The sequence below is a fragment of the Xiphophorus maculatus genome, chromosome 22 (genome assembly GCF_002775205.1).
Source record: "Xiphophorus maculatus strain JP 163 A chromosome 22, X_maculatus-5.0-male, whole genome shotgun sequence".
NCBI classification, from domain to species: Eukaryota; Metazoa; Chordata; class Actinopteri; order Cyprinodontiformes; family Poeciliidae; genus Xiphophorus; species Xiphophorus maculatus.
In genome coordinates, this window is record NC_036464.1 from 2,720,715 (window position 1) to 2,747,099 (window position 26,385).

Here is a 26,385-nt window from a genome sequence, read left to right on the forward strand (position 1 = left end):
GGCTGAAGGTTCGGATTAAATTCTGATGCTTTACGTCAACTGACGAACTTTTACTTTGAAAGGCCAGATTGTGGCTGCAACACCTGCGCGCGCAGATACTAAACAGCAGGACGCAGTGCATGATGGGAGTAAGTGTTTCTTGTGAACTACAAGTCCAGCCGGTGGCCGGCAGGGGGCGCTGTGCGCCGAGCGGGAAGAGAAGCAACAGAATCAAAATTCAAATGAATCAGATTATTAAAAACATTTAATCCTGTTTTTATTATCAGTCTAAACAAGGTGACAAATTATCTGATTTTAATATTTGAAATATAAAAAAGTTTTGATTTAATTGATCAAAAACAAAAAAGCAAAGATTAAATTTAAAACTAATTTTTCATGTTTGATCCGAGTCAAAATTTACTAAAGATTATCTGCTGATGTTTCAGAGAATTAAATTATTTCTTCCTGCTGTGATGTCATAATTAATAAATTCTCAGGTCGTCAGATTAAATCAGATTAAATTAAATCAGATTAAATGATAACAGGAAGTTTTCATTTGGGTGAAACTAAATTAAGTCTAAAAGAGTTTTTTATTTAATGTAAACATTTATATGTGTTGGGTTAAAAATAGAAAAGAACCTTTAATGAGCATTTCTACCAGGTTAAGCTTTGGACTTTGACTAGGCCATCCCAACACATTAATTCTTTTTTCTGTTGTCGATCAGCTGTTTGGTTTCGGTGAGGTCAGGGCCGTCTGACCCGACAGGTCTAAGGTGTACTTACTTACTTGCTTGGTGCCGTTCCTTCCTGCTCCTCTGAGTTGAACCCAGGAACCAAACGGAGTCGTTTAGTTTTAAAAGCTTTTAATGGCTTTTTGCACAGATGTAACAGGGGGAGAAATCTACGGTGCAGATCCAACTAGCAGTGACCCCCGGTCCGCATCACACCCACCTATGACCTATGACCCCCACCCACCTACCCCAACGTGGCGTTGTGCAGAATGAAGAAATATCTGGTTACTATGGTTACAGTGACAGAGAAATGCACACTATTTATCAAACTGCCAGATTTTAGCACAAAATAATAAAAAATGAAGCAGCCCCCCCCCCTCCCCCAAATAATGATTGACCTTTGACCTGTTCGGCCTCATTCCTGCTGCTTTACACCAACTCTATTCAGGCTCTACGGAACCCCATTAATGACAAAATCACTGAAACAAACGTCAAACATTTAGGCCCAAACATTCAAATCTAATAACTTTTCTTCTTGATCAGTTTGTAGTTTTTAGAGGAAAATCTGGTAATCAGCCATTTTAGGCCTGAAACCATCAGCCGCTGCCTGAAGCGCCCCCTGCAGGCTGGAGAACCGCTTCTCTGAGATTCTTCCAAAGAGTCTTTTTCATAGAAAAAATATTCTCCCACCACCAACCAGAAATCCAAAATGTATAGTTTTCTAACAAACATGAACATTCTTCATTTGGAAACATGTTTTAAAAATCATTAATGTTATGGTGGTTACTATGGAAATTTGAGGAAATAATTTTGATTGTTATCAAATTAACTGTTTTATAATGTGGACCATAAATCACATCCCAAACAAAAACGTGTTAAAATGAGCAGAATTGTGGGAAACTGAGTCAATAAGTGATTTTAATGTTGCATCTTTTTCCACATCTGATCAATTTGACATTTTAAATGAGTTTGAGTGACTTTTGCCATGAATGAAGCTCCGTACAGAAGCGTCCACATGAAGCTCCACCAGGTTTCACTTTAAACGACGGAGCTGAAGCCAACGAGCGACATTCACTTCCAGACATAAAGAATCCACTGAACAGCTTAAAGTTACTTTATAGAACATCTTCAAACTCCAGACTAATAAACCTCAGACTGATTAACTCTGAGACACAAAACTAAACAAAGGTCAGAGGTTAATGTTTCAGAAATAAAGTAGAAAAGAAACCTGACTGATTGTTGGAAAACTGATTAAACATTCGGTTTCCTCCTTCATACAGAAATCACTGAAGCTTATCACGGTTGGTCATAATATTAGTACTAATATAAGTGAAGAAATTAAACACAAGTTTATTTTAAACAGTTTGTTATACACAAGTTATACATACAGATGAAGCAGGGCCGGGTGGCGCTCACGCTGCTGCAGGAATTAGACGGCCCCGAGCAGCTAGTTAGCCCGGTTTAGCCCAGGCTGAGCAGCAGCAGGCAGGTCCGGAGCGGATCCGGAGCGGACCCGGAGCGGACCCGGAGCGGACCCGGAGCGGACCCCGCCCTGCTCCAGGTTCCCCTCTACACAGGGATACACGGCATCCTGCAAAGACAAGGCCTCGCAGAAACGGCTGAGGATGGAGCCAGACCGGAGCGAGCGACGACGTCCAGGAGAACCGGGAGCGTAAACACGAGAAGCTGGACGACGAGAGACAGCAGGAAGGAAAACGGAGCGGGAGTTCCTCCAGGCGGTGATCTTATCCGTAGGACAGCAGCTGCCGACACGCTGGCGGTGGTTCTGTCCCTCCTAGCAACGGTTCCCGCCGCGCCGCAGCTGAGCGGGAACTCTGGGCCGCCGGACGGCTGAGAGGCACAGAGTGGAGAGTTTTGGCTCGGAGCTGGCATGCTGGAGTCACGCTTTGAGAGGAAGAGGAGGAGGAGGAAGGAAGGCTGTTTGGGATCAGGAAATGTTAGGAATCATCATCAGGATGGACTAAAGAGACAGATCTACATTCTGAGCTTCAGCTGCTAGGAGCTGGATGAACGAGGACAACGAGGAGAAACCCCAAACAGCCACGGGACGGGAGGAGAGGAAGAGGAGGAGGAGGAGGAGGAGCGTCTACTTCTTCTTGCTGAACAGGCTGAAGCGTTTCTCCTTGTCTTTCTCCCGTTTTCCCGGGCTGGACTCGGCGGTGGAGGCCGCCACGGTGGCCGGCAGCGTCTGGGCGCGCGCGGCGGGGGCCGGCGTGCTGTGGCTGCTGGGCGTCACTTCCACCCTGGAGCCCGCGGCCGCCACGATGGTCGAGATCCAGGAGTTCATCTCCTCCTGGAGGAAAGAAGGGAAGTCACTCAAAAACAGGCTTTTAGTTAAGTGTAACCTGTTTAACAACCCAACAGTCACTGAACAGCTCAGGTTTCCAGGGAGTTTGTTCCAGACCTGAGGAGAAACTAAACGGCCTCACCTTTAGTGAGTCAGTCTGGACTAACGTGGAGTCAGTCTGGACTAACGTGGAGTCAGTCTGGACTAACGTGGAGTCAGTCTGGACTAACGTGGAGTCAGTCTGGACTAACATGGAGTTAGTCTGGACCCCGGTGGGAACAAGGTTTATATGTGACTAGATATTAAAGCGTCTCATAGAGCCCAGTTAGCCCAGTTAGCCCAGTTCAAGAGAAAGCAGAGACCAGTAGATTATCCGTTTCCTGGTGTTGGTCAGGACTCTGGCTGCAGCTCATTTAGCTGCTGTGGGTTTTATGTCTCATGTAGACGGAAAACTCTTGATTCTGTTTAAGCTGATCTAGCAGGAAAAATAACGTTAAAAATAAAGTCTCACTTTATGAATTACTGATCAGGAACTGACCGACTAAAAATCACCAAAACTGAAAGTATTCCCAGTTTTCCAGAACCAGGCGGTCCGACCCAGTAGTCCTGTCTGTCAGAGGAAAACATTTTCCTCCAGATGGAAGAACAAGTTAAATATGATGTGAAGGAGTTTGAGTTTGCTACTTACGTCGTCTTTGGCTTGGAAGAGATACTCGTTCCCGTCAGTGAGCCTGCGGAGCGTCAGACATGAAGGTCAGGATTCACAGACGGAAAAACAACGACTGCAGAAACTTTCAGCTGCAGCAGGAATATCTGATTTATCTCAAACGTTTAAATTTCATCACCAGTCCAGTGAAAGTTTTTCTGAACATGCAGAGAGCAGATTGGTTACCAGGCGACACGACTGCAGCGTTTTGTAATTCTGTGATCATCCCTGTATTTTTTCATGCTGATGCATAAATTGAGTTTATTGTAAAGAAACTGCAAACAGTCAGAAAGGGTTTGGGCTTTAAGTGATGCCTACTCCCACCAACAGGTGGCAGCGTTTCCCCTGCTGCCTCGGCCCGACTTCATGCTAAACCATCATGTTTTAAGTTCTTAATGATGTTTCTGTCAGATCTGGGTTTTATTTTATTTCCCATCTTTTCTCTCCTTTATATAAACCCTGAATTAAAAAAATCATTAAATTCTTTGCAAATATTTCTGAAAATATCACAATCATGAAATCTTGGAGGAGCTGGTTGGACACATGAAGAGACTTTCATCACCATGTGGAGGAGAAACTTCATCATTAAAACTCCAGATTTCAGGGAATCTGCTGAATTTATTATCACAGCTCCATCAAACTGGTTTATTTGGTTTATCCAGCTGAATTAAAAGCATTTTATTCTGATCTTCATTATGGATCAAACTTCCCTTTTGCATTAATAGATGTTAAACCTGAAGGTTCTGCTTTCTGCTGCTCCTGTGAGTCTCTGCAGATTTAAACTCGTTCCTGCTGTCTGCTTGTTTTATTGGTTTCATTCTGATGTTTTCTGAGCTTCATCTTTAATAACTGCTGTATGAAACATGAAGATGTAAACATGTTTGTTTTACAGACGGATGAAATGAAACATGGAGTCTGAACATTTCCTCACCTGCCTTGTTATTGACACTGTTCTCTGTTTAGACCAGAGATATGAGAAGTTCAGCTATAAACAGGTTATGATGCAGATTTTATTTCATTTAAAGTTTCTTAAAGGGAATAAATAAATAAATAAATACATTTGCAGCTGAGTATCTCCCACTGATCAGTGATGATGATAATTGTTGGTCTCATTAATGTGACTCTGAAACTCACTTGAGCTTGAAGACGTGTTTTTTCTTCTTGTAGTCGAGCGCCACCTCACACAGCGCCTCCTTCAGGCTGACGGGGATCTCGCTGTGGTAGGGGACGCCCTGCGCCGCGCTCTTCTGGTCCTTATAGAAACCCATCTCCTGCTGGTTGATCACACAGAACACATTGTGCCAGGACCTGAGGAGACAGAATCAGAACCGGGTACATGCCCGGGCTCAGAACCAGGACCAGAACCGGGTACAGATCTGGGCTCAGAACCAGAACCAGGACCAGTTACACTCCTGGGTCATCATCATCATCATCATCTCTCAGGGAAACGTTTCTCCTGATCCTGGAACATTTGTTGGTTCATAAACCAGAACCAGGACCTGTTACAGATCTGGGCTCAGAACCAGAACTTTTTTCTGTTCATCGTTCTGCTGATGATATTCAGGTTTATCTGAGCAGCTTGTTTAACATGTTGAAAGTTTATTAAACATATTCTGAATGCTGGATGTGTTTTTATAGATTATTAATTTATAGATTAGAAATCTGTCGTCAGTGTAAAAATAATCTGTAAAAGTTTCCATCCTCCTGTTTTAGTCCAGGTTTCCTCCAGAGAACCAGCTGATCTCAGTCGTCCTGCAGCTTAACGGGTTTTTGGGTTAAATAATATTTAAAGTTGACAGAACATTTGAAAACATGATTCGGTAATTATGTGTTATTATTAACTAAACCTAAACGCCTTAAAAAGATAAACATTAAAAACAATTAAAATGTGTGTACCTGTTGGAGGCCTTCTTGTTGTGACCCTCCCACTCGTGTTTGCGGTGCAGGAAGGCCTCCAGCAGAGAGGTGGCGCCGTCCTGCTGGCTCTTAGCCGGCAGCGTCGCCGCCTGGCTGGGCTTGGCCTTACGGGCGGCGCCGGGCGACCCCGCGGGGCTGCGCTCCGACACCCCGTTCACCGCCTCGTCCACGTTCTCCTGCAACCAGAGGGGCAGAGTCAACGCGGCGCGGTGGAGAGGTCACAGGGGTCACAGAGGTCACAGCAGCTGCAGATCAGTCAGTATAGCATCAACATGCAGAGCAGAAAACAATCACAGGCTGGGAAGACGCTAAAGATGCTAATGCTAACAGAGAGGCTAATGCTAACATAGGCGCTATGCTAGCAGATGAACCTGGAGCAACTAAAGAAATCCCGTCCATTCCTTAGGAAGATCTGACAATAAATATAAACCTGAACGAGGATCAAACAACGTCACAAAAATATAAAACTTTAGTTTAAAACCTGACTGAAATTCAAACTGATTAATAAAACCAATTCTGATCATTAGTCAGCACATTACTCGCTGAAAGAAACTTTTAGAAATTATGTAAAAATGTAAAATTTTAAATGAAATCAAATCCTGAATGAAAGCAGAGATTTATCAGCAGATAGAAACCAGACGGCCTGCAGCTGGAGATCCTGAAAAAGGGAAATTCAAACTAATTCTCCAAACATTTCATTTATCCATGATGTTTACTGGACTTTCTAATGGGAACAACTCTGGGTTTGATTCATTTCCACCACCGGGAGGCGCTAAAATCAGCCAAACAAACAAAAATGACTAAACAATAAAACTTTATTCCTCTGGTTCAGGCCAGCAGCTGCGTTTCCATTAAACCAAAACTGATCAAACGCATTAAAATCAATCTGAATATTGGAAAAAGTTTCCACAGCTGTTCTCTAAAACCGCCGACTCGTTTCCTCAAAACGCCGCAAGACGCCTCCTGATTGGCTGACGCCAACTTTCATCACTTCCTACCAACAACAGACCGACTTCCTGCTGCCCTCTGACCCGGAACCGGATCAGTCCCGTCATTCCCAGCCTCAATCTGGACTTCATCATCATCATCATCATCATCATCATGATCATCATCATGGCGTCCTGATCAAAGCAGATCAAAGCTTCATTATTCTGAGGTAACATGCACTGATCTCTGGTTCATGCTGGATCACTGCAACACATCCCACAGCATGATGGCGCCACCACCAGGTCGCTCAGCGTTAGAGAAGCGGCGGCGCGGCAGAGGAAGGTCACATCAAACCATCTCAAACAATCAACCAGTAAATTGCTTGGAAGTCAAACTGGGAGCTGTGGTGAGGACTGATTGGTTTGTTTCCACTCCACTCCAAACGAAGGTCATTACCCTGTCACAGACGGAGATTAGGGTCCAGTCAAAGGCCGGAGGATCCTGGGAGCTTTGGGAGGCGGTCTGGAGCGGTCCTGGGAGGTTTTACTGGGAGAACTGGTTTCCTGACCCTGAGCTCCATCAACCAACAGGAACCAGGTCCAGAAAACTTTTACTTCTTTAATGTGATTCAAACTGATGGAAACTTTTTACTGAACTGCATCACAGACTGAGGAACTAAACTTTTCAAAATAAAATTTATGGGTTTGAAAATTCTGAGTTTGATGAAAATATTAATTCTGCTGAGTTTTTAATATTTCTAACCGTTTTACAGTGAATATCAGGTGAGATGATCAGATATGATCTATAATCTGATTCCTGATTTATTTCTGTCATTAATCTGTGGAACCAAAAATTAGTAAAATATAATTTAAAATTTAATTTAATGGTGATTTTAATCTTTATCATAAAACAGGAATTAATCATTACATTAAAATATATTTAAACATTAAATCTAAAGAGCATCTGTTGGTTTCAAACTGAAACTGTTTAGAAATGATTCAGAACCAGAACCGGGTTCTGATCCAGAACCTGCAGCTGAAACACTAAGCATCGTTGACCTCTGACCTCCAGGAGGAGGAAGCGTCCACTGATGGAGCAACAATCAACCAGAGACAGAAACATGAATGAGACACGAGGAGAGACAAACCAGGACGGGTCAGAGAGGACACTGGTTCTGACTGGGTTTATTGGGAATGTGTTAGTCTGGAGACGGACGGACAGCGAGACAAAGCAAGGGACAGAAAGACATGATGCAAATAAAAACAACTGAAAATACAAAGACAGGCAACCATCCACTCACACCGAGGGACACTGGGAACACTGGGGACACTGGGGGACACTGGGAACACTGGGGGACAGTGGGGGACACTGGGAACACTGGGGGACACTGGGAACACTGGGGAACACTGGGGGACACTGGGAACACTGGGGGACACTGGGAACACTGGGGGACACTGGGAACACTGGGGGACACTGGGGAACACTGGGAACACTGGGGGACACTGGGAACACTGGGGGACACTGGGAACACTGGGGACAGAGTGGGACTGAATGGTGTGAAATGATCGATATATTGATGGACATGTGAAGAAATGAGTAAAAGTTTAAAGTTTTCATCTTTTTTAGTCATAAATCCTGTAAATCTGATGAATTTATATTTCTTTCACTTCACAAATAAATAAATATGAGAAAACGTCGAGTAAAGCCGCAGCAGAGGATCCGGTTCTGCTGAACCGTCCCATAATTCAGATTATTATTATATAACAAGCAACAACGTTAATTATTGACTTCATTTGTAAACAAATATTATTTCAGACAAACAGCTGGATGTCACTTAAAGGGCCAGTTCCCATTTTTAGCTCCGTCGGATCAAAACGGTGAGAAATAAACAGATTAAAGTGAGAAAATGTTTCAGGAAGATTAACGGGATTACGGTTATTTTCTGAACTTAATGAACTGAACTAAACTGAACTGAATCAAAGTTGAGTTTTGATTCAGTTCAGAGGAACTTAAGGTTCAAAAGTCTCAGAGGATGATGAAGATGAAGATGTGTGTAGGATCACTGAGCGTTAGAGACATGATGACGTGTGGCGATGCGATGCAGACGCTGATTAACACGCCAGGAACCACTAACCTTTCAAAATAAAAGCACAAAACTAATAATGATTTTAAAATATCAATCTTTTACAAACTAATCATTTAAAAAGTTATGATTATATTTTATATTGAATTCTAAACATATCTGTCTTTATTTTGATGATTTATCAGGTAAATAATTGAACTAAATCCTTTTAATATATTTTATTTAAGACGACAAGAACAAGAAATCAGATTTCCTGATAATTAGTTGATTTTCTACATTTAGTTTTGCAGGATGAATCTGAGCTGAGCCCTGCGAGGCGTTCAGGTGTTCATGTTCTGCGAGGCATTCAGGTGTTCATGTTCTGCGAGGCGTTCAGGTGTTCATGTTCCACAGCGTGAGTTTGTAAATGATGACGTAAACGAGAAGAGCCATTAGCAGCTGAGGGGTGAGGATGGCGGGCGGGTCGAGCTGAGGGAGACAGGAGGAAGAGGAGGACAGGGATGAAGATGTGTGTGTGTGTGTGGGGGGGGGGGAGGGGGGGTTGTGGTCCCAAACCAGACGCTCACAGTCGCACTCACACCACACTGACATCACTTCCTGTTCACATGGTAGCACCTTTAACATTTGTCAGAGTAAAACAGGAATGCTGTTTTCAGGAAGTATACAGGACCCAAAACGTTTAAATAATTAGACACAGCCAGCGACAAGGAGACAAACTCAGCGCTAAAAACATGAGCTAAAGCTAAAAACATGAGCTAATGCTAAAAACATGAGCTAATGCTAAAGCTAAAGTTACAGAGTCTGGGAATGGAAATGCATTTTGAAGGAATGATTGCTCTGCAGTAAAATTGATCCATAATGTCCTAAATAAAGTGAATATTGTCGTCTGGATGTTTAATATTCTGATCTGTTAAAGCTTCCTCTGATCTCTGACAGGAAGTAGCAGGTGATGCACTTCCTGCTGGGCTGACTGCAAATGATCCATTAGAAGTGAAATCCAGGCGACACAGAGGAGTGCTGAGTGTTTCTGCAGACTGTGGTGTGTGTGTGTGTGTGTGTGTGTGCGTGTGCGTGTGTGTGTGTGATCATGTCTGAGGCCGACTCCGTGCTGCAGCAGCTGCAGCAGCTGCGATGGCCCTGCGGCTCTGCAGGGAGCTGCTGTATGTCTGGTAGGCAGGAGAGCGGTAACTAACCCGGGGCGACTCCTGGTCGGACGGCAGCCCGTTCTGGGACACCGGCTCGCCCTCCCTGCAGAAACACACACACACACACACACACACACACACACACACACACACACACACACACACAGACAGAGATATTAACACACTGGAACGGTTCCTGCTTCACAGAGTCTAAACTAAACTAAACCTTCAGGTTGGTGATAATTTACTGAAACAAAATCTCTTATTTGTTAAAGTAAAACATTAAAACTTCAGATTTTTATACTAATTTAGCTGGTTAACTCTGATGTGAAATAATGATCAAACCATTTAGGTCTTTTTTTTTAAAGAGTAAATGTCCCAGTTTCCCTCCCAGTTCTCCCAGTTCTCACCTGCTCTGGGCTGCAGCCTCAGCAGCCTCTGCCGGCTGCCTCTTCCTCTCCTCTTCCTCTTGCCTTCTTCTCACTTCCAGTAACTCCATCTGGACAGAGAAGCAGACAGAGCGTCCGGTTCTGGTTCCGAGTGTCTGGTTCTGGTCCGGTCCGGCGGCCCTCACCGTGGTCAGCCTCTCCAGCGCGGCGAAGCGTTCCTCCCAGGTGGCGGCGGACTTCTCGAAGGCCTCGTGGCGTTTGATGAGCTTCTCCACCTCGTCCACGCTCTGGCCCATCTCCCGGCTGGACAGGTACGGCTCCTGGCCCAGGAGCCACGCCTCCGCCACGCCCGCGTCCCGCGAGAACTGGTGCACCTCCAGCACTGGGGACAGAACCGGGGGTCAGAACCGGGCCGGGCCCGTCGGAACCGGCGGAACGGGTCGGGCGCCTCACCCAGCCTCAGCCACTCCCAGCGGTCCTCCCACTTATCGATCATCTCTTTCCTCTTATCCGTCAGCTGGAGCAACTTCTCCTTGATCTGCAGCAGGAAACAGAACACAGTGAGCAACTGGGACGACTGGGAATCCATCCACAGAGGTTTAATCTGTCTTAGAGCATTGAGCTTTAGAGGAGGTCAAAGGTCATCCACACAGACCAACAAACTGCTGAGTTAGATCAACAGTTACTGGAGTGTTACTGGCTGCAGACTGGTTTGGAGGAGAAACCAGTAAACAGAGTTCATACTGGAGTCCATATGGTCGCTGCAGCTCCCTCTGTGGCCACTAGAGGGAGCTGGAGATCAGAGACTTTAGACACAAATGTCCTGATCCAGGATGGTTCCAGGAACCCAGAACAGAACCGGGCCTGACCCGGTTAACTCTGGTTCTATAAACTTCTACAAACTGAAAACCAGCAGAAACCCTGAGATCCAGTAAACCCAGAGCGACACCAACTGGTTTAGAGCCAGAACTGATCAAACACTGATCAACATTTTGAAACGAAGATTCAGACGATTGAGAAAAAGTAACGTTTGTTTCTGGTTTCTGAATTATCGACTGTATGAAGTTTAATTTATGACTTTGTATTTTATAATGTAAAGAACTTTGAACCACCTTGTTGCTGAAATGAGCTCACAATTAAACCTGATTGATTGATTGATTGATTGATTGATTGATTGATTGATTGATTGATTGGGTTCAGTCAAACACTACTATTGTCATAGCAGGTCTTTTTAAGTGATTTTAATCGTTTTACATTAAAATCACTTTTAATCTGAAGTAATTTTGATTAAAGGAACATAAATTTAGTTAAACATTAATTGCAGTTTTACTGTAATTTGCTGAATAGTTTTTTTGTCCACATAAATAAAAATCTGAACCTGAAATCTAAAGTTTAGTTTTACAGCGCAGAACGATTTTTATATTTAATAAAGACGGATATCAGAAGCTGCTTCCTGTTCCTATTAGCCAGCAGGTGGCGCTGCCCACCTCCTCTGCAGCGTAGTGCTGTCCAGCAGGTGGCGCTGCCTACCTCCTCTGCAGCGTAGTGCTGTCCAGCAGGTGGCGCTGCCTACCTCCTCTGCAGCGTAGTGCTGTCCAGCAGGTGGCGCTGCCTACCTCCTCTGCCGCGTAGTGCTTCCTGGCCAGCAGCGCCTTGCCCAGCTCGATGCAGGCCGTGAAGCTGTCGTTTCGGGCGTCGATCTCCGCCTTGATGCCCTGGTGGTTGTTCATCAGCAGCTCCACCGACGACACGTCCCTGCGGGCGCAGCGGCAGAGGTCAGAGGTCGGCGGGCCCGGCCATGTGCCTCCGGGCGGAGCGGCTCCTACCTGGGCTTCTCCTGGGCCTCGATGAGCCGGATGACGTCGTCCATCCACAGCATCAGGTCCCGCACCATGCTGAAGAACCGGAACTTATCGGCCGTGTCCAGCAGCTTGGAGCGCCGGGCCTCCGCCGCCTCCAGGAGGTTCTTCCAGGCCTCCAGCACCTGCAGGGACAGACGGAGACATGAGGGCCGGCTGGACGGCAAGGGGAGGGAATGAGGGGGACATGAGGGACATGGAGGACACGGCGGACATGTCTGCGGACAGAGGGAGGGAGCCAGCTGCAGCTTCAACCAGCGCCGTCGTCGTGCAGCAGAAGCTCTGAGCAGAAAACAAGCAGCTAGCTAACGTTAGCCTACTGAGGCTAAACAGGAAGTGATGTCACTGGATCCACCTGAATTAAAGCTGATTCTGTCCCGTCAGCATCACTGAGACTAAAGTCCAGCTGTGACCTCCGGAACCGGATCCAACCAGAACCAGAACCTGAACGGCTCTTAAAGCTGCAGAACTTTATGAAAAATATTTTTTTCCATATTTGCTGTAACAGTTTTTTATGAGACAATCTGTGTAAATATTAATCTCCCTCCTTCTCCCAGCGCCCAACTAGAAACAACCAATCAGAGCCTGGGGGCAGGTCTTAGTGCTGTCAATCACCCTACACTTCCCCCTTGTTCTCTGCTACACTGCAGTCATCATGAATGCTAATACTAGTTAGCATAGCCACTGATGAAGATGGATAAACAATTTCGTGTTTAAGTTGTTTCTTTGCCATTAACATCTTTAACAGCATGCACACAAGAATGATTGACAGCACTAAGCCCCGCCTCCTGGCTCTGATTGGTTGATTTTCTTCAGTGAGGAGATCTGATCTTTTCACAGATTCGGCCTCATAATCTGTTATGTGACAGTTTGAACTGTAAAAACATATTTTTAATAAAGTCGAATCGTTTAGCTTCAATGTTTCTGACCGGGTGATGAAGGGTGATGAAGAGGAGGCTGTAACCATGGAGCCTCCTCCGCAGCTTCACTGTCCGCTCACCTTGTTACTGCAGGAACGTTTGTTTTCAGCTTCTCAGCAGCCCAGCCGGGTGGAGAAGACCGAGACAAACGATCCCAGATTGAGACGAGCGCTCAGCCAGAGCGACTAAAATGTTTCTGAGCTCATTTTAGTCCACAGAGGAAGAGGAGGAGAGGAAGAGCAGCCAAGTGATGCAAAGCCAGAGGGGGCGGAGTCTCACCTCTCCCTTTCTCTTCTGGGCTCACAGGGCGAAACGCAGGGAGACACACAGGGACGGTCAAAACACAGCAGCAACACGCTAACATGCTAACACGCTAACACGTTGGCCTGAATAACCAGAACCAGCAGAGTCCAGACGGGTCGGATCCAGGAAACACCAGCCTGGCATAAACATGGAGGTGAAACTACGGCTCCTCTGGAGGGACAAAACTCAGAATAACTTAGAATAATCTGACGGCTGCAGCATAATCTGACATTCACAACATTTACTCAGCAGGAAAATAATCCCATGTTCACAAATAAAACAATTTAAAATAAACGGAACCATTAGATGTTAAATAATCATCTTTAGAGGAACTTATCAAATAGCTCCACGTTCCCTGGGGAAGGAAAATGACGCGACACCGAGGAAGTTTGGAAGTTTAACTGGAACAGCAAAGGGGTTTCCATGGCAACCATGCACAGCTATCTACATGCTAACTAGTTTACTTTAACTAGACCGCTGATGTTAGGTCAGATGAGCCTGAATGGTTCTGTCCGGGTCAGAACCAAAGGATGAGGATGTTCAGCCCACTGCAGGGTAAAGTGGAGGCTCCATGGTGCTGAGGGTTAATGAGACCTGGATCATCATGTAGACCAGAACCAGAACCAGAACCAGAACCAGGACCAGAACTCAGGACCAGAACCAGGACCTGGACCAGAACCAGGACCAGGACCAGGACCAGGACCAGGACCAGAACCAGGACCAGGACCAGGACTCTGGAGCAGAACCAGGACCTGGACCAGAACCAGGACCTGGACCAGAACCAGGACCAGGACAAGGACCAGGACCAGGACCAGGACCAGGACCAGGACCAGGACCAGAACCAGAACCAGAACCAGAACCAGGACCAGGACCAGAACCAGGACCAGGACCAGGACTCTGGAGCAGAACCAGGACCTGGACCAGAACCAGAACCAGGACCCAGTGCAGATAAAGTCTGGGCCTGAGACGAGGCTGATTCAGTAAATCTGTTAATTATTTCTGTCATCAGACGATTTAGTGGATAAATAATTTTCAGTGGATTTAAACTAAAATCTTGAGGAACATTTTGCTTTAATGCTGGACGTTTAAATTAAATCCAGTTAAACTGTTGATGTGATCATGAACTCAGACTCATCAGACGTAAAACCAGCAGATTAAAACCACAGCGACGGTTTAATCAGCAGGAAGAGGAAACGTTCCCACAGCAGGTCGGCGCTCCGACCTGGGAACCGGGTCAGGAGGAACCTCAAGGCCTCTCCCAGTGAGACTGGGAATCATTTCCTAAACCAGTTTAAACCTGAAACAGAAACTGGAGATGGAGCTTCAGGAAACGGTTAAATCCAAAGAGATTCCAGATCAATAAAAGTTTCTCTCTAAATAAAGCAAACAGTTCAGAACTACAGCGACTCGGGTTCAGGAGGAGAACTGATGACATATTGATCAGGAGGAGAACTGATGACATATTGATCAGGAGGAGAACTGATGACATATTGATCATTAAATATTGATCAAGAAATGGAATGTTTTTAATTAATATTCACCATTTTACCAGTTTTGTGTTCAGGAGTCAGACTGTAGTAAGGATCAGTTATTTTGGGGATGTTTACAGCATTTTGACCTTTCCCTGTGTGATGTCACAGTGTGTGAGGAGGAACATTTAAAGGGCCGGTATCATATAAAATCAACATTTTCTATCCTTCCTTCCTGTTTTAAAGTTTTTCCCTCATCAGAATCAAACCTGCAGTGTTGCTTTGATTCTTTCATGTTTGAGGAATCCTTTAGTCTCCATGGCAACCATTCAGCTGCAAAACGCCTGGGTGGACCTAGCCCCGCCTCCAAGGCACAGCTCCTCCCTCTCTGCTCCTCCAGACTAGACAGCAGCAATTAGCAAACAGCTGCTGAGTTCATTACAGGAGCTGCTGCTCAGAGCAACACTGGTAAAAACATTAAAGGGTTAATAGAGGAGCCATGTTGGACGACTTCCTGGGGGCAGAGCTTCAGAGAGAGCAGGAGCTTCTTAAAGAGACAGAGGCCCAATTTCAAGGAGATAAATCAGGAAGTTACATTTATTTTAAGTTATATTTAATATTACAACAACTGAAGGTAACAGTTACTAGATTGTCCCTCTATACCTGGAAAACACGACACCGGCCCTTTAAACCCTGGCTCTGGTACAGTTAAAGTAATCTGTGCTACTGAGGCTTTTTCAGGCCTGTGGAGGAGCAGAGGGCTGATGTGATGTGAGAGCAGCAGCCGTGCAGCATGCGTTGCGCTGAGAGCAGCAGCGGCGCTGTCTCTTTAAGACATCTCAGACTCTCTGGTCTAATGAGGTGTCTAATGAGTGCTGGCGTCTCACCTCTCCTTCTCTCTTCTGGATGTCGTCGGCTTTGTCTCCGGCGTACGCCGACTGCAGACGGACGGCGTCTTCCTGCAGCTGCCGGACCTGCAGGACAAACCGGTCTGAGCTCAACGAACTCCTTCATGTTTCTACTTTACTAACAGGTTGGGTGAGGGTTCTCTAGACGCCAGGTTCTCTGGACGCCAGGTCCTCCGGGCGCCAGGTTCTCTGGACGCCATGCTCCCTAGCTGCCAGGCTCCCTGGCTCCAGCGTACCTGCGTGCCCAGTGCCTGGATGTCGTGCTCGAAGGTGGTGTGCATCCTCTGCAGCGTCTCCACGGTGTTCTGGTCGCGGCCCAGCTCCTCCGGCAGCTTCTTGTGTTTGTCCAGGATGCGGTGCAGGATCTCCTTGGCGTCGTGGTAGAACTTGTGCAGCTCGTAGGAGGCGGCCAGGATCTGCGTGCGCGTGTCGATGAGCTCCAGCAGGTCGGCCCAGGCCTCGTTCAGCCCGTCCTTCCACTCGGCGATGGTGGCCGCGTCGCCGTGGCCCGCGTTGATCAGCTCGTCCGCCAGCTTGTTGACGCCGTCGACGCGCTCCTGACCGATGTTCCCCGTGTCGCGGGCGAACTCTCGGAAACGCTCCTGCAGCATCTGAAAGGTCAGAGGTCAACAGGATGAAGCAGTAGATCATATTCCACATTAATACTCATGTTTCCACATTAAAATGTTTAGTTTAAAACACTAAAGAAATGCTGTTAAATTTGTTTTGCTTTGATTCTAACAATGAAAGTTAAAAAAGTTTCAGAGAAAATGATTTAAACATCTTGATAGTTTTGCTCCTGGTGGTTGTTTAAATGTTGCTCACATTCACAGACTTTTCATAAATGAAAGAAAAACCAATAAAAACTCATGAAAACAGTTTAACATTCAATAGTTAACAAAGCTCAAGAAATGTTAAAAAACTTTCAAAATATCTTATTCTAGCTAAAATGGAGGAAAATCTTCTGGTTTCTGTTTCTATTTCAATATTTTTGTGATAAATGAATCATTTTCAGTTGTACAGACGATTAAATGAACTTTTAAAACAGTAAAATATTAAGTTTATCAGAAGGAAACCTCAGACTGCAGCAGTTTAGGTTTCATTTGTCAGCAGAGCTGGTCTCTCACCGTGACGTGCTCGTAGTCCTGGCCCAGCTCGTGCGACCCGGCCACCACCTCCCTCTCGGCGATCCACTGCTCCAGGTCGTCCACCTCCCGGTTCAGCTGGAACAGGCGGAAACGTTCGTCCAGCTTCCCGCGCCGCTCCTCCGCCAGGTCCTTCAGCCCCGCGTACAGCTTGTCCACCTGCGACTGCCGCATGCCGATGCGCTCGCTGCGGAGGGACGACACGGGGTCAGGGTTCGCTCTGCAGGGGGCGGGGCTAACGAGCGGCCTCACCTGTCGGGGTGTCCTGCGGCCACCAGACCCCGGCTGGTGCTGGACAGCTGATGGACGGCGTCGGCGTAATCCTCCACCGCCTGCTCCAGGATCTGATGCTTTTTCAGCATGGCCACCGAGCTCTGCTCATCCTGGACAGGGGTCAGAGGTCAGAGGGGCTGATCAGAGGTCAGACAGCATGCTGAACCCGGTCAGAGGTCAGACCGAGTCCTCTCTGCTGAACCGAGCCGCCAGAACTCAGCGACGCCCAGGAGGAACCGAAACCAGAACAAGGAAGTGAAAGGAAAAGAGAAAGACGGGAAATTTACCGAAAATTTAAAAGCAAACAAAGAAGAAACAAAATCTGGAGAAACGGAAAAAATAAAGAAAAAATGTTAAAAAGATTCAAGAAAAGGATGAAAAATAAAGAGAAAAAAGGATCTGGAGGAAAATAAATCATCTAGAAATAAATAGATCTACAGCTACCTATCTAGATAGATAAATAGATCTATATCTGTATAACAGTAAATCATTAGCTCTATAGATATATCTCCATAGATCTATATCTGTCAGTGAGTCATTAGCTCTATATATATAGATCTATATCTGTCAGTGAGTCATTAGCTCTATATATATAGATCTATATCTGTCAGTGAGTCATTAGCTCTATAGCTATAGCTCTATAGATCTATATCTGTCAGTGAGTCATTAGCTCTATAGCTATAGCTCTATAGATCTATATCTGTGTAACAGTAAATCATTAGCTCTATAGATATAGCTCCATAGATCTATATCTGTCAGTGAGTCATTAGCTCTATATATATAGATCTATATCTGTCAGTGAGTCATTAGCTCTATAGCTATAGCTCTATAGATCTATATCTGTGTAACAGTAAATCATTAGCTCTATAGATATAGCTCCATAGATCTATATCTGTCTGAATCATTAGCTCTATAGATCTATATCTGTCAGTGAGTCATTAGCTCTATAGATCTATATCTGTCAGTGAGTCATTAGCTCTATAGATCTATATCTGTCAGTGAGTCATTAGCTCTATAGCTATAGCTCTATAGATCTATATCTGTGTAACAGTAAATCATTAGCTCTATAGATATAGCTCCATAGATCTATATCTGTCAGTGAGTCAATAGCTCTATAGCTATAGCTCTATAGATCTATATCTGTGTAACAGTAAATCATTAGCTCTATAGATATAGCTCCATAGATCTATATCTGTCAGTGAGTCATTAGCTCTATAGCTATAGCTCTATAGATCTATATCTGTGTAACAGTAAATCATTAGCTCTATAGATATAGCTCCATAGATCTATATCTGTCAGTGAGTCATTAGCTCTATAGCTATAGCTCTATAGAAATATATCTGTGTAACAGTAAATCATTAGCTCTATAGATATAGCTCCATAGATCTATATCTGTCAGTGAGTCAATAGCTCTATATATATAGATCTATATCTGTCAGTGAGTCATTAGCTCTATATATATAGATCTATATCTGTCAGTGAGTCATTAGCTCTATATATATAGCTCTATAGATCTATGTCTGGTACCAGGATGTGTTTTCTGGCTCCGCCCACCTTGGCCTTCTCCTCAGACATCATGTACAGCTCCTGTTCGCTCATCCAGGCCTCGGCCTCCGCAGCATCAAAGTAGTACTGCTGGGCCTCGTGGGCCTCGCTGAGGCGGGAATGCCGGTTCTCCGTCTCCTTCCGGATCCGCTCCCACAGCGCCTGCAGCTCGGTGAGCCTCTGCCGGATCGGCTCGGCCGTGGGGCTGCCGGCCCGCAGGACCTGCTGGCTTCGCTCAAAGATGTCGTCAAAACGAGGCTGGTGGCCCTGGATCTCCTTCTGCAGCGTCTGCAGGGAGGCAGGACACACACACACACACACACACACACACCCACACACACACACACACACACACACACACACACACACACACACACACAGAGACAGGACACACACTCTGGGTCAGTATGGGTTCAGCTCACTGCATCATGTTTCCTGTAGTTTCCTGTTAAACTCTGTAGATGTGCTACAGCAGTCGTGTTTCATATGTTCAGGTTATTATTAAATGTTTCCTGGTGAGAGGTCAAAGGTTACCTGGTTCTTCTTGATGAGCAGCTGCACCGTCTGCAGGTTGTGTCCGTGGTCGGTGGACGTGGCCAGAGGCAGCCGCTCCTCCACCCACAGCTGCACACAGAGCAGGAGGTCAGAAACATCCAATCTGGTTTCCATAGAAACTAAGAACCAATCAGCCGCCAGTAAACACAAAACAATGAGCATTTATACAGAGAATTAAATAAAAACAGATATAATCACCATGATGATACAGCACTGCACTGAATCCATTCACCTCATTTGATAGAATCATATTTTCTTAAAGGTTAAAGTAAATCGACTCTTTGATCCACTAGAAATAAAACTTATTAAAAGTTCTGACTTTTTTTTATTATTAAAAAAATCTCAGATCCTCTCAAATTATAAATCTTTGTTTATAAATGTGCAATATTAATGGTAAAATAAAGTTATGTATTTTAAACATAACTTACAGAACAAACTGCTTCACATCATTTAATACCAGAGCTGATTATTATTTATAGATTGAATAGATTAATAAAACGACAAGCTGAAAGCTGGAAACAATCTGGAGAAGAAGAAAATATGATCAGCTGCATGTCAGACGATCCTCCAGCCTGATGATTTATAAATTTAATAACTTTGTTAAAAATAGATTTTATTGCTGTTTGATGTTGAAGACATGAAGCAGAACCTTAAACAGAAACTTTACTGTGACCTGCTTTACAAATCGGCTGCAGAAATACAATAAATAACTGCAAAAGGTTCTGCTGGGTATAATCTGACGGTTTAATGAAACCAGAACCACCAGAACCGTCAGAACCATGGGGTCCAGACTGACAGCAGCGGTTCTCTCTAAAGTGAAACTCTGATATCGAACTTTACTGTAAACTCGGTTCTTCTTCTATGAAAACAGAAGTAGTTGCAGCTTTTATGTTTGTTCCTGGTTTCATGTTGATAAAGTGAACCGGGAAATGAACAGAACCAGAACCAGAACCAGAACAGGAACTGTGGACTCACGATCTCGTCCTCCACGTCTCGGTTGAACTGGTGGATCTCGCGAGACGCCATCAGGTTGTCGCGCCTCATCTTGAGCGGCGCCAGCAGCGTCTGGAACTTGTTCTCCACGGTGATCCGCTTCCCGTCCACCTCGTCAGAACCTTTCCCCTCCTGGCTCAGCGCCTGCGACTGCTTCTGCAGCTCCTCCACCTCCTTCTGACGCACCTCCACCTGGCTCTCCAGCATCTGCAGGAGGAGGAGCACAGGGAGGCTCCATCAGCTGCTCTGTTTTAGGACCAACGGCGTTAAACTCTCTGCTCAGCGTCCAGAGTCGTCCTCCATCAGATCCTCAGTCCAACCAGACGATACGTGAGGAAGAGAGGAGTGTGAATTATGTAACCGCAGGTTCTGCTCACCAATTTAAAGGAGCAGCAGAACTAATGATTGATAGATCTATTGATAAACGATCTGATCAGCGTCTAAAATGCATAAATCGTTTACTAAAGTTTTATGATCTACTGGGGAAATTTAACATGAAGAAACATGATGAATATTAAAGACGTATTGATGTAGATACTGAAAACGTTCTAGATCTGTTATCAGTGACCATGTGCCAATCTATTCAGCATAACTCTATGCTTTATGAACAACATCATGGTTTATTACTGGGATCCAAACTTTCTGTCGTGAGTCTGAGCCCAATCTGTGTTATTAATCTATAAATATCACTTAGATAATTAACTTTTCAATAATATTATAATTTATTGATTGTGTCTGTAGAGTTAAAAGCTCCTCTGATCACATTTCCATTGATCCGTCATCAGGTCCTCTGGGTTTGGCATAAATCAAAATGGCTGAAGCCTAAACCTTCCAATCACAACAATGTCAGTTTATTGATTATCTGATCTGATATCTGATCAAAGAACAGATGATGGAGGTCTAAAGAGTCACGATCTATCGTCAGCATCAAAGAAAGCCTCTAAATCTCTGCTGTACTGGTTTAACTGGTCTGACTGGTTTACCTGCTGCTTCTTCAGCATGATGTTGACGGAGGTCAGGTCTTTGCCAAAGTCGTCGGACTGCAGCTGGCTGTCCAGGCCGGTCAGCCACTTGTCCAGGTCGGCGCAGCTCTGGGTGAAAAGCTCGGCCTTGTTGGCGTCAAACAGACACTTGGCCTTGGTCTGGGTGGTCGACTCAAGGTCGTCCCACATGACCTTCAGGGACGCCAGCTTCTCCTTCACCATGGCCTCCGTCTCTGGCTTCTCTGCCATCAGCGCCTGGCCGTCCTGCAGCACAACCACCACACAGAGCAAGATAAGCTAGCCTAAAGTTATCATTAGCTGAGCTTTAAGATAAGCTAGTTTATAGTTACCATTAGCTGAACTTTAACATAAGCTAGCCTAACATTAGCATTAGCTGAGCTTTAAGATAAACTAGCTTAAAGTTAGCATTAGCTTAAGTTAGACAAGATAAGCTAGCTTAGTGTTCAGTTAGGGTTAGCGTAGGTAAGGATAGAAAATAATAAGCTAATTGACATCAAGCTAAGCTAGAAGCAGATCTTTGCAGTGTAGCTTATAAAACATTATCTTTGTATGGAGGAACTTTAAGGATTATGTTTATACTCAATACTTTTATTAAAACATGTTTTCTCACTGGAATAAAGAAAGATTTAAATGATTAATTTCCGTGAGAGCTGTTTCCTAAAGCTAGCTGAGCGTGATCTAAACCATGTTCTGTGATTTTCTTGCTGAAAGCTTGATTTAAGCCACGCTGAGCGTTTCCCTCCTGACCTTTTCGATCTTGTCCAGCCACTCCTTGTTGGACTGCAGCTCGGCCATGAAGGCCTGGTGCTTCAGCCACTTGCTGTGCAGGTTCCTGGCCTCGTCGTACGTCATGTCCTGAGCCGTCAGCATCTTCTCGTTGATCCACAGGGACAGCTGGGGACAGAGACACACTGAGCGTCCAAACCAGACAACCCGCCCGTCTGCAAACCGTCTGTGACCTTTCACCGCCGGGCCTGACCTCTTGGCAGTCCTGCAGGAACTTCTGCAGGTCCCTGTTGTCCTTCAGCCTGCTCAGCAGATCCTTCGCCGCCTGCCGGTTCTTCTTGTGTCTGAGACGAAACATCAGAACTGAGTCAAGCTTCATGGCAGACGTCCCAACCTGCCCACAGATTAATCAACACGTTTCATCTGAAGAGCAGGCAGGATCTGTGCTACCTCTGGTCGATGGAGTCCACCTTCTCCTGGATGCGCTCGCCGTTAATGTTGCCGTCGGCGACCAGGCGGCGCCCGGTGTCGACCACGCCGCTGATCTTTTCCTCGCTGGCGTCCATGGTGGTCATGAAGTCCTCCTGCTTCTTGATGGCGGCCTCGGCGGCCTCCAGGGTGGCGGGCATCTCGGTGTGGGCCAGGACGTACTCCTGAGCCGAACACACAGCAGAACTCAGACCAGTTAATATTAATATTATTATTAACACTAGACTACTCTGCTTCTTCTTCTCTTGTATTTTCATGGCGGTTGACCAACATCTGACGGCTCAGAGGTTCTAGTGCTACTATGTTCTTCCTAAAATGCTAGTTCTTTTTAACAAACTAAAAACAGTTTTGTATTTTTTTATTCATTCCTGATTGCGACAGACTAACCTCTGAGACATTTTTAATCCTGAACATTGAGTATAATTTTCTGTTTTCCTTGAATGAACATGTTACTGACCCAGAGGTCATCCACCAGCAGGGGGCAGCACCTTCCTCTTAATGAACCTGAACTTGTTTTATCAAAGTGGCTGATAACCAGAGGTTGAATGGACTTGGTCCAACAGGTGTTTTTTACCAGGTAAGGGTTGGGTGTTGTGTGACATCATCAGCGTTGGTTACCGGGGCGGAGTAGCAGGTGTGACATCATCATCGTCATCATCGGCGGTGGTTACCTGGTTGTTGAGGAAGGCCTCAGCCTGCTTGGTGTCCCTCAGGAACAGCTGGTAGGCGTGGGACTGGGACAGCAGGCTCTGCCGGTTCTCCCACATCTTGTGCAGCTCGTTCCAGCCGGTGTCGAGCGCCTGCAGCCGCTGCCGCAGGAACATGTACTGGGCGTCCGTCTGGCCCTGCGTCACCATGTCCCCCATGTCCCTCATCTTCTGGTAGTCCTCCTCATAATTGCGGATCTCGTTCTTGATGTTCTCGTGCTGGGCCAGCAGCTTCTCGGCCTCGGCCAGCGCGTTGGGCTTGTCCTCCGAGGCGATGGCCGTCTGAGTGCGGGACAGCCACGACTGGAAGTCATCCAGCTCCCGCAGGAACTGCTGCAGCTTGCTGGCCTCGCCCAGAGACTCCTCGCGGTTCTTCAGCGTCCCCTAGAGGCGGACCGGGACAGACGGGTCAACGTTAAACACACAGATTCATCCGCAACGCTTAACACGCTAATATCACAGATCGCTGATTAATAACATCACATATTTTGACCTAAAGGTCTCTCTATCACGGACGGTTAGTTGGCTCAAAGTAACTCGTTGCAGTGCCGCAGTACACAGACTGGTACCGCGGTCAACGATGTCACAAAGCAGAGTGGAACGATGAGGTGACAGGGTTTCCTGACAGATCAGAGCCATGATAGGAGGAGGAGTAAATATCCACCAAAAAAACTTCTTCTGACTTTAAAGGTCAAACATTTTGTTTTGCTGAAACTGAGATTAATCTCAAAATTTCAGGTTTTTTCTGGCAAATTTTCAACTGTTCAAACTGTTTTTTTCTTGAAAATTCTTGATTAATCTAAAAAATTCAGAGGTTTGGGAAAATTGACTCTTTTTCCTTCTTATCTACAACGACCCTAACATGACATTGTGCAGTCAGACTGGGAGCTCAGCTGTTAGCGTTCAGAGGCTGCAGGCCGTTTGAATCCGTCTTCGGTTCCTTTGCCTCATGTCTTTCTAACCGTCTAACTGTCAGATTACTGTCAAATAAAAGTTGTCCATTGTGATGGACGTTTGGATAAAACCAGGGTTTTAGGTATTTACTGTAACGGTGAATTATCCTTCCATCGCAGCAGAACCAGTTTATGGAAACATTTAATTACATTTCAAATCGTCCTGAAAATGACGATTGAAAATGACGCAGAGCGTTTGCAGAGACGACCTCTGACCTTCATGTCGTCCCAGACGGCGGTGATCTCGGCCAGCCGGCCCCTGATGGCGCCGGCCTGCTCCGGGTGTTCGCTGGCCAGGCGCTCCGCCTCCTTGTCCAGGTCCGTCAGCTTGTCCTCGATGGCGGCCAGGTCGCGCTCCATGCCGGTCAGCTTCCTCTGCAGCGCCATGACCCCGGCCAGGTCGTTGCCCAGCTCCTGGGTCGACTCAATCACCTGCAACACAGAGAGGCCCGCTGAGGTTCTGCCGGAGGCCCGGTTGGTCCAGTCCGGGACGGGCCGGGCCGGGCCGTACCTTGGTCTTCTCCTTGATCCAGGACTTGGTCTCGTTGCACTCCAGGTGGTAGTTCTGGACGCCCAGCGCCGAGTTCAGGTTCTCCTTCTTCTGGTCCACCAGGTCTCTGAACTGGCTCCACCTGAACACGGACAGAACCGCCATCAGAACCAGGGCATTCCACCTGGACCTGGCCTGACCCAGTTTCACTCTGACCCGGCCCACTCGCCTGGTGTTGAGCTGGTCCTGCTGGGCCCGGATCTGGGTCTCCCCGGGATGCCCGCTGTGGACCAGCTGCCGGGCCACCTGGTTCACCACGGCGACGCGAGACGCCTGGCTGTTCATCTCCGGCTCCAGACTCTCGAACCTGCAGGGAGACGGACAGCGAGCCGTGAGGAACGCCGGCGGTTCCGCTCCCGGCCCGTGGTTCCGGTCCGGCCGAGTCCGGGTCTCACCGGTGCTGGACCACCTCCAGGTCCTCCAGCTTGTCAGGGATGTCCATGCCGTTGAGCCACTGCTCCTTCTCGTCGACCCACAGTTCGCAGGCGCTGGCCTCGCTCAGCATCTTGTAGAGCGCCAGCGCGTCCTGCAGCGCCTGCTTCCTGTGCCGGGTCAGCTCCGCCACCTCCTGGTACCGCTCCTCGATGCCGGCCAGTCGGGCCCGGACCTGCGGGGCGTAGGCGGCGGTGAGGCGGGGTGTCCTGGCCCGATGTGGGCGAGGACCGCGCGGCGGCGGCGGCGTTACCTCCTGGGAGCCGGCATCCTGCGGCGGCAGCGTCTGCGCCTGCTCGTGCAGCGCCTCGATGACGGGCCGGTAGCTGCTGATCTCCTCCGCCACATCTTTGTGCTTCTTCACCAGAGCCTGGGCCGAGAACTCGTCATGGCCGACGTCCACGCTGGAGACGATGCGCAGGACGTCCAGCATCCAGGTGTCGATGTCGTCGGCGTCAGCCTGAGGGTCAAAGGTCGGGTCAGAGCAATAACTCCTCTATGGACACTGGATCAACATAACACACCTGATTCAATCGTTTCACTGAACTCTGACCCAGAACAGCAAAGCATTCTGGGAAAAACTGTAGCTGCTCAGCGGGCTAAGCTAGCTGGGTGGCCTCAACTCACTCTTTGGTTACCTAGCAACACCCTGCAGAGTATTTTATGGTTACCTAGCAACAACCTGTTTAATAACCTGCGCAGTGTCATGTTTCGTCTCACAACGGATTGAAAATAAAAACCAGTTTGAAGTGAAACTGGATGAAACAGGAAATGTCGCCTCACCAGTTTCAGATATTTAAAATAAAAACTGATCAATAATTATTGATATCAACTGATATGAACATTTTTCAGCCATATTGTTCAGGCCTAAACGCAGGAAGTGGTGACTGGGCAGCAGGAAGTAGCTCCTTGACCTCTAACTGGGATCTAACTGGGATCTGTGGGAGTTTCTCACCTGGAACTGGTGCAGGTTGCAGGCCTCCTGCAGGCGGGTTTTCCGTACGGCAGACAGACGCTCCAGAGCCGCCCACTGATCCTACAGAGACAGGAAGTGCCCTGTTAGGCTGGTTCTTTCAGAATAAAAGCCTCCTGACGCCCTGACCCCGTGTCGGCCCACCTGGATGTCCTGGATGCGCTCCTTGATCTTCTCGGCTCCGAAGTGGTTGTCGTCCACCAGCTGCTGGCCCTGCCTGATGGTCTGCTGCAGGTGGGCGGCGCGGCCGCTCATCTCGTCCTCGAAGGCTTTGTGCTGACTCAGCAGCCGCACCGTCCCCGTCAGATCCTTCCCATGATCCTCCAAGGACAGGATCTGCTCCTTCTCCCGGATCCAGCCCTCCTGCAAACCAGAACGCCAGATTACCATGGAAAC

At 46.8% G+C, this 26,385-nt stretch overlaps 1 protein-coding gene across 3 annotated transcripts in view; it reads right to left on the reverse strand.

The window, feature by feature from the left end:
* Positions 1-825: 825 nt before the first annotated feature.
* Positions 826-26,385, reverse strand: part of LOC102219180 (spectrin beta chain, non-erythrocytic 1-like) — an 80,983-nt gene continuing 55,423 nt past the window's right edge. Inside the window, exons 14-42 of one of the 3 annotated variants that reach the window (XM_023327496.1) lie at positions 26,134-26,352; positions 25,972-26,052; positions 25,270-25,476; positions 24,980-25,191; positions 24,754-24,891; positions 24,546-24,666; positions 24,251-24,466; positions 23,046-23,465; positions 22,336-22,538; positions 22,139-22,229; positions 21,907-22,053; positions 21,139-21,402; positions 20,138-20,362; positions 19,142-19,231; positions 18,617-18,895; positions 17,042-17,172; positions 16,772-16,976; positions 15,881-16,255; positions 15,624-15,710; positions 12,012-12,169; positions 11,802-11,940; positions 10,639-10,723; positions 10,371-10,567; positions 10,207-10,295; positions 9,845-9,899; positions 5,621-5,817; positions 4,859-5,032; positions 3,707-3,749; positions 826-3,024 (exon numbers count right to left, since the gene is read on the reverse strand). In XM_023327496.1, coding sequence (XP_023183264.1) covers positions 2,818-3,024; positions 3,707-3,749; positions 4,859-5,032; positions 5,621-5,817; positions 9,845-9,899; positions 10,207-10,295; positions 10,371-10,567; positions 10,639-10,723; positions 11,802-11,940; positions 12,012-12,169; positions 15,624-15,710; positions 15,881-16,255; positions 16,772-16,976; positions 17,042-17,172; positions 18,617-18,895; positions 19,142-19,231; positions 20,138-20,362; positions 21,139-21,402; positions 21,907-22,053; positions 22,139-22,229; positions 22,336-22,538; positions 23,046-23,465; positions 24,251-24,466; positions 24,546-24,666; positions 24,754-24,891; positions 24,980-25,191; positions 25,270-25,476; positions 25,972-26,052; positions 26,134-26,352 — 5,055 coding nt within the window. In that variant the 3' untranslated portion in view covers positions 826-2,817. Of the gene's footprint in view, positions 3,025-3,706; positions 3,750-4,858; positions 5,033-5,620; positions 5,818-8,854; positions 9,120-9,844; positions 9,900-10,206; positions 10,296-10,370; positions 10,568-10,638; positions 10,724-11,801; positions 11,941-12,011; positions 12,170-15,623; positions 15,711-15,880; positions 16,256-16,771; positions 16,977-17,041; positions 17,173-18,616; positions 18,896-19,141; positions 19,232-20,137; positions 20,363-21,138; positions 21,403-21,906; positions 22,054-22,138; positions 22,230-22,335; positions 22,539-23,045; positions 23,466-24,250; positions 24,467-24,545; positions 24,667-24,753; positions 24,892-24,979; positions 25,192-25,269; positions 25,477-25,971; positions 26,053-26,133; positions 26,353-26,385 lie in introns of those variants that run through there. The other 2 variants (XM_023327497.1, XM_023327498.1) reach the window with 2 other exon arrangements.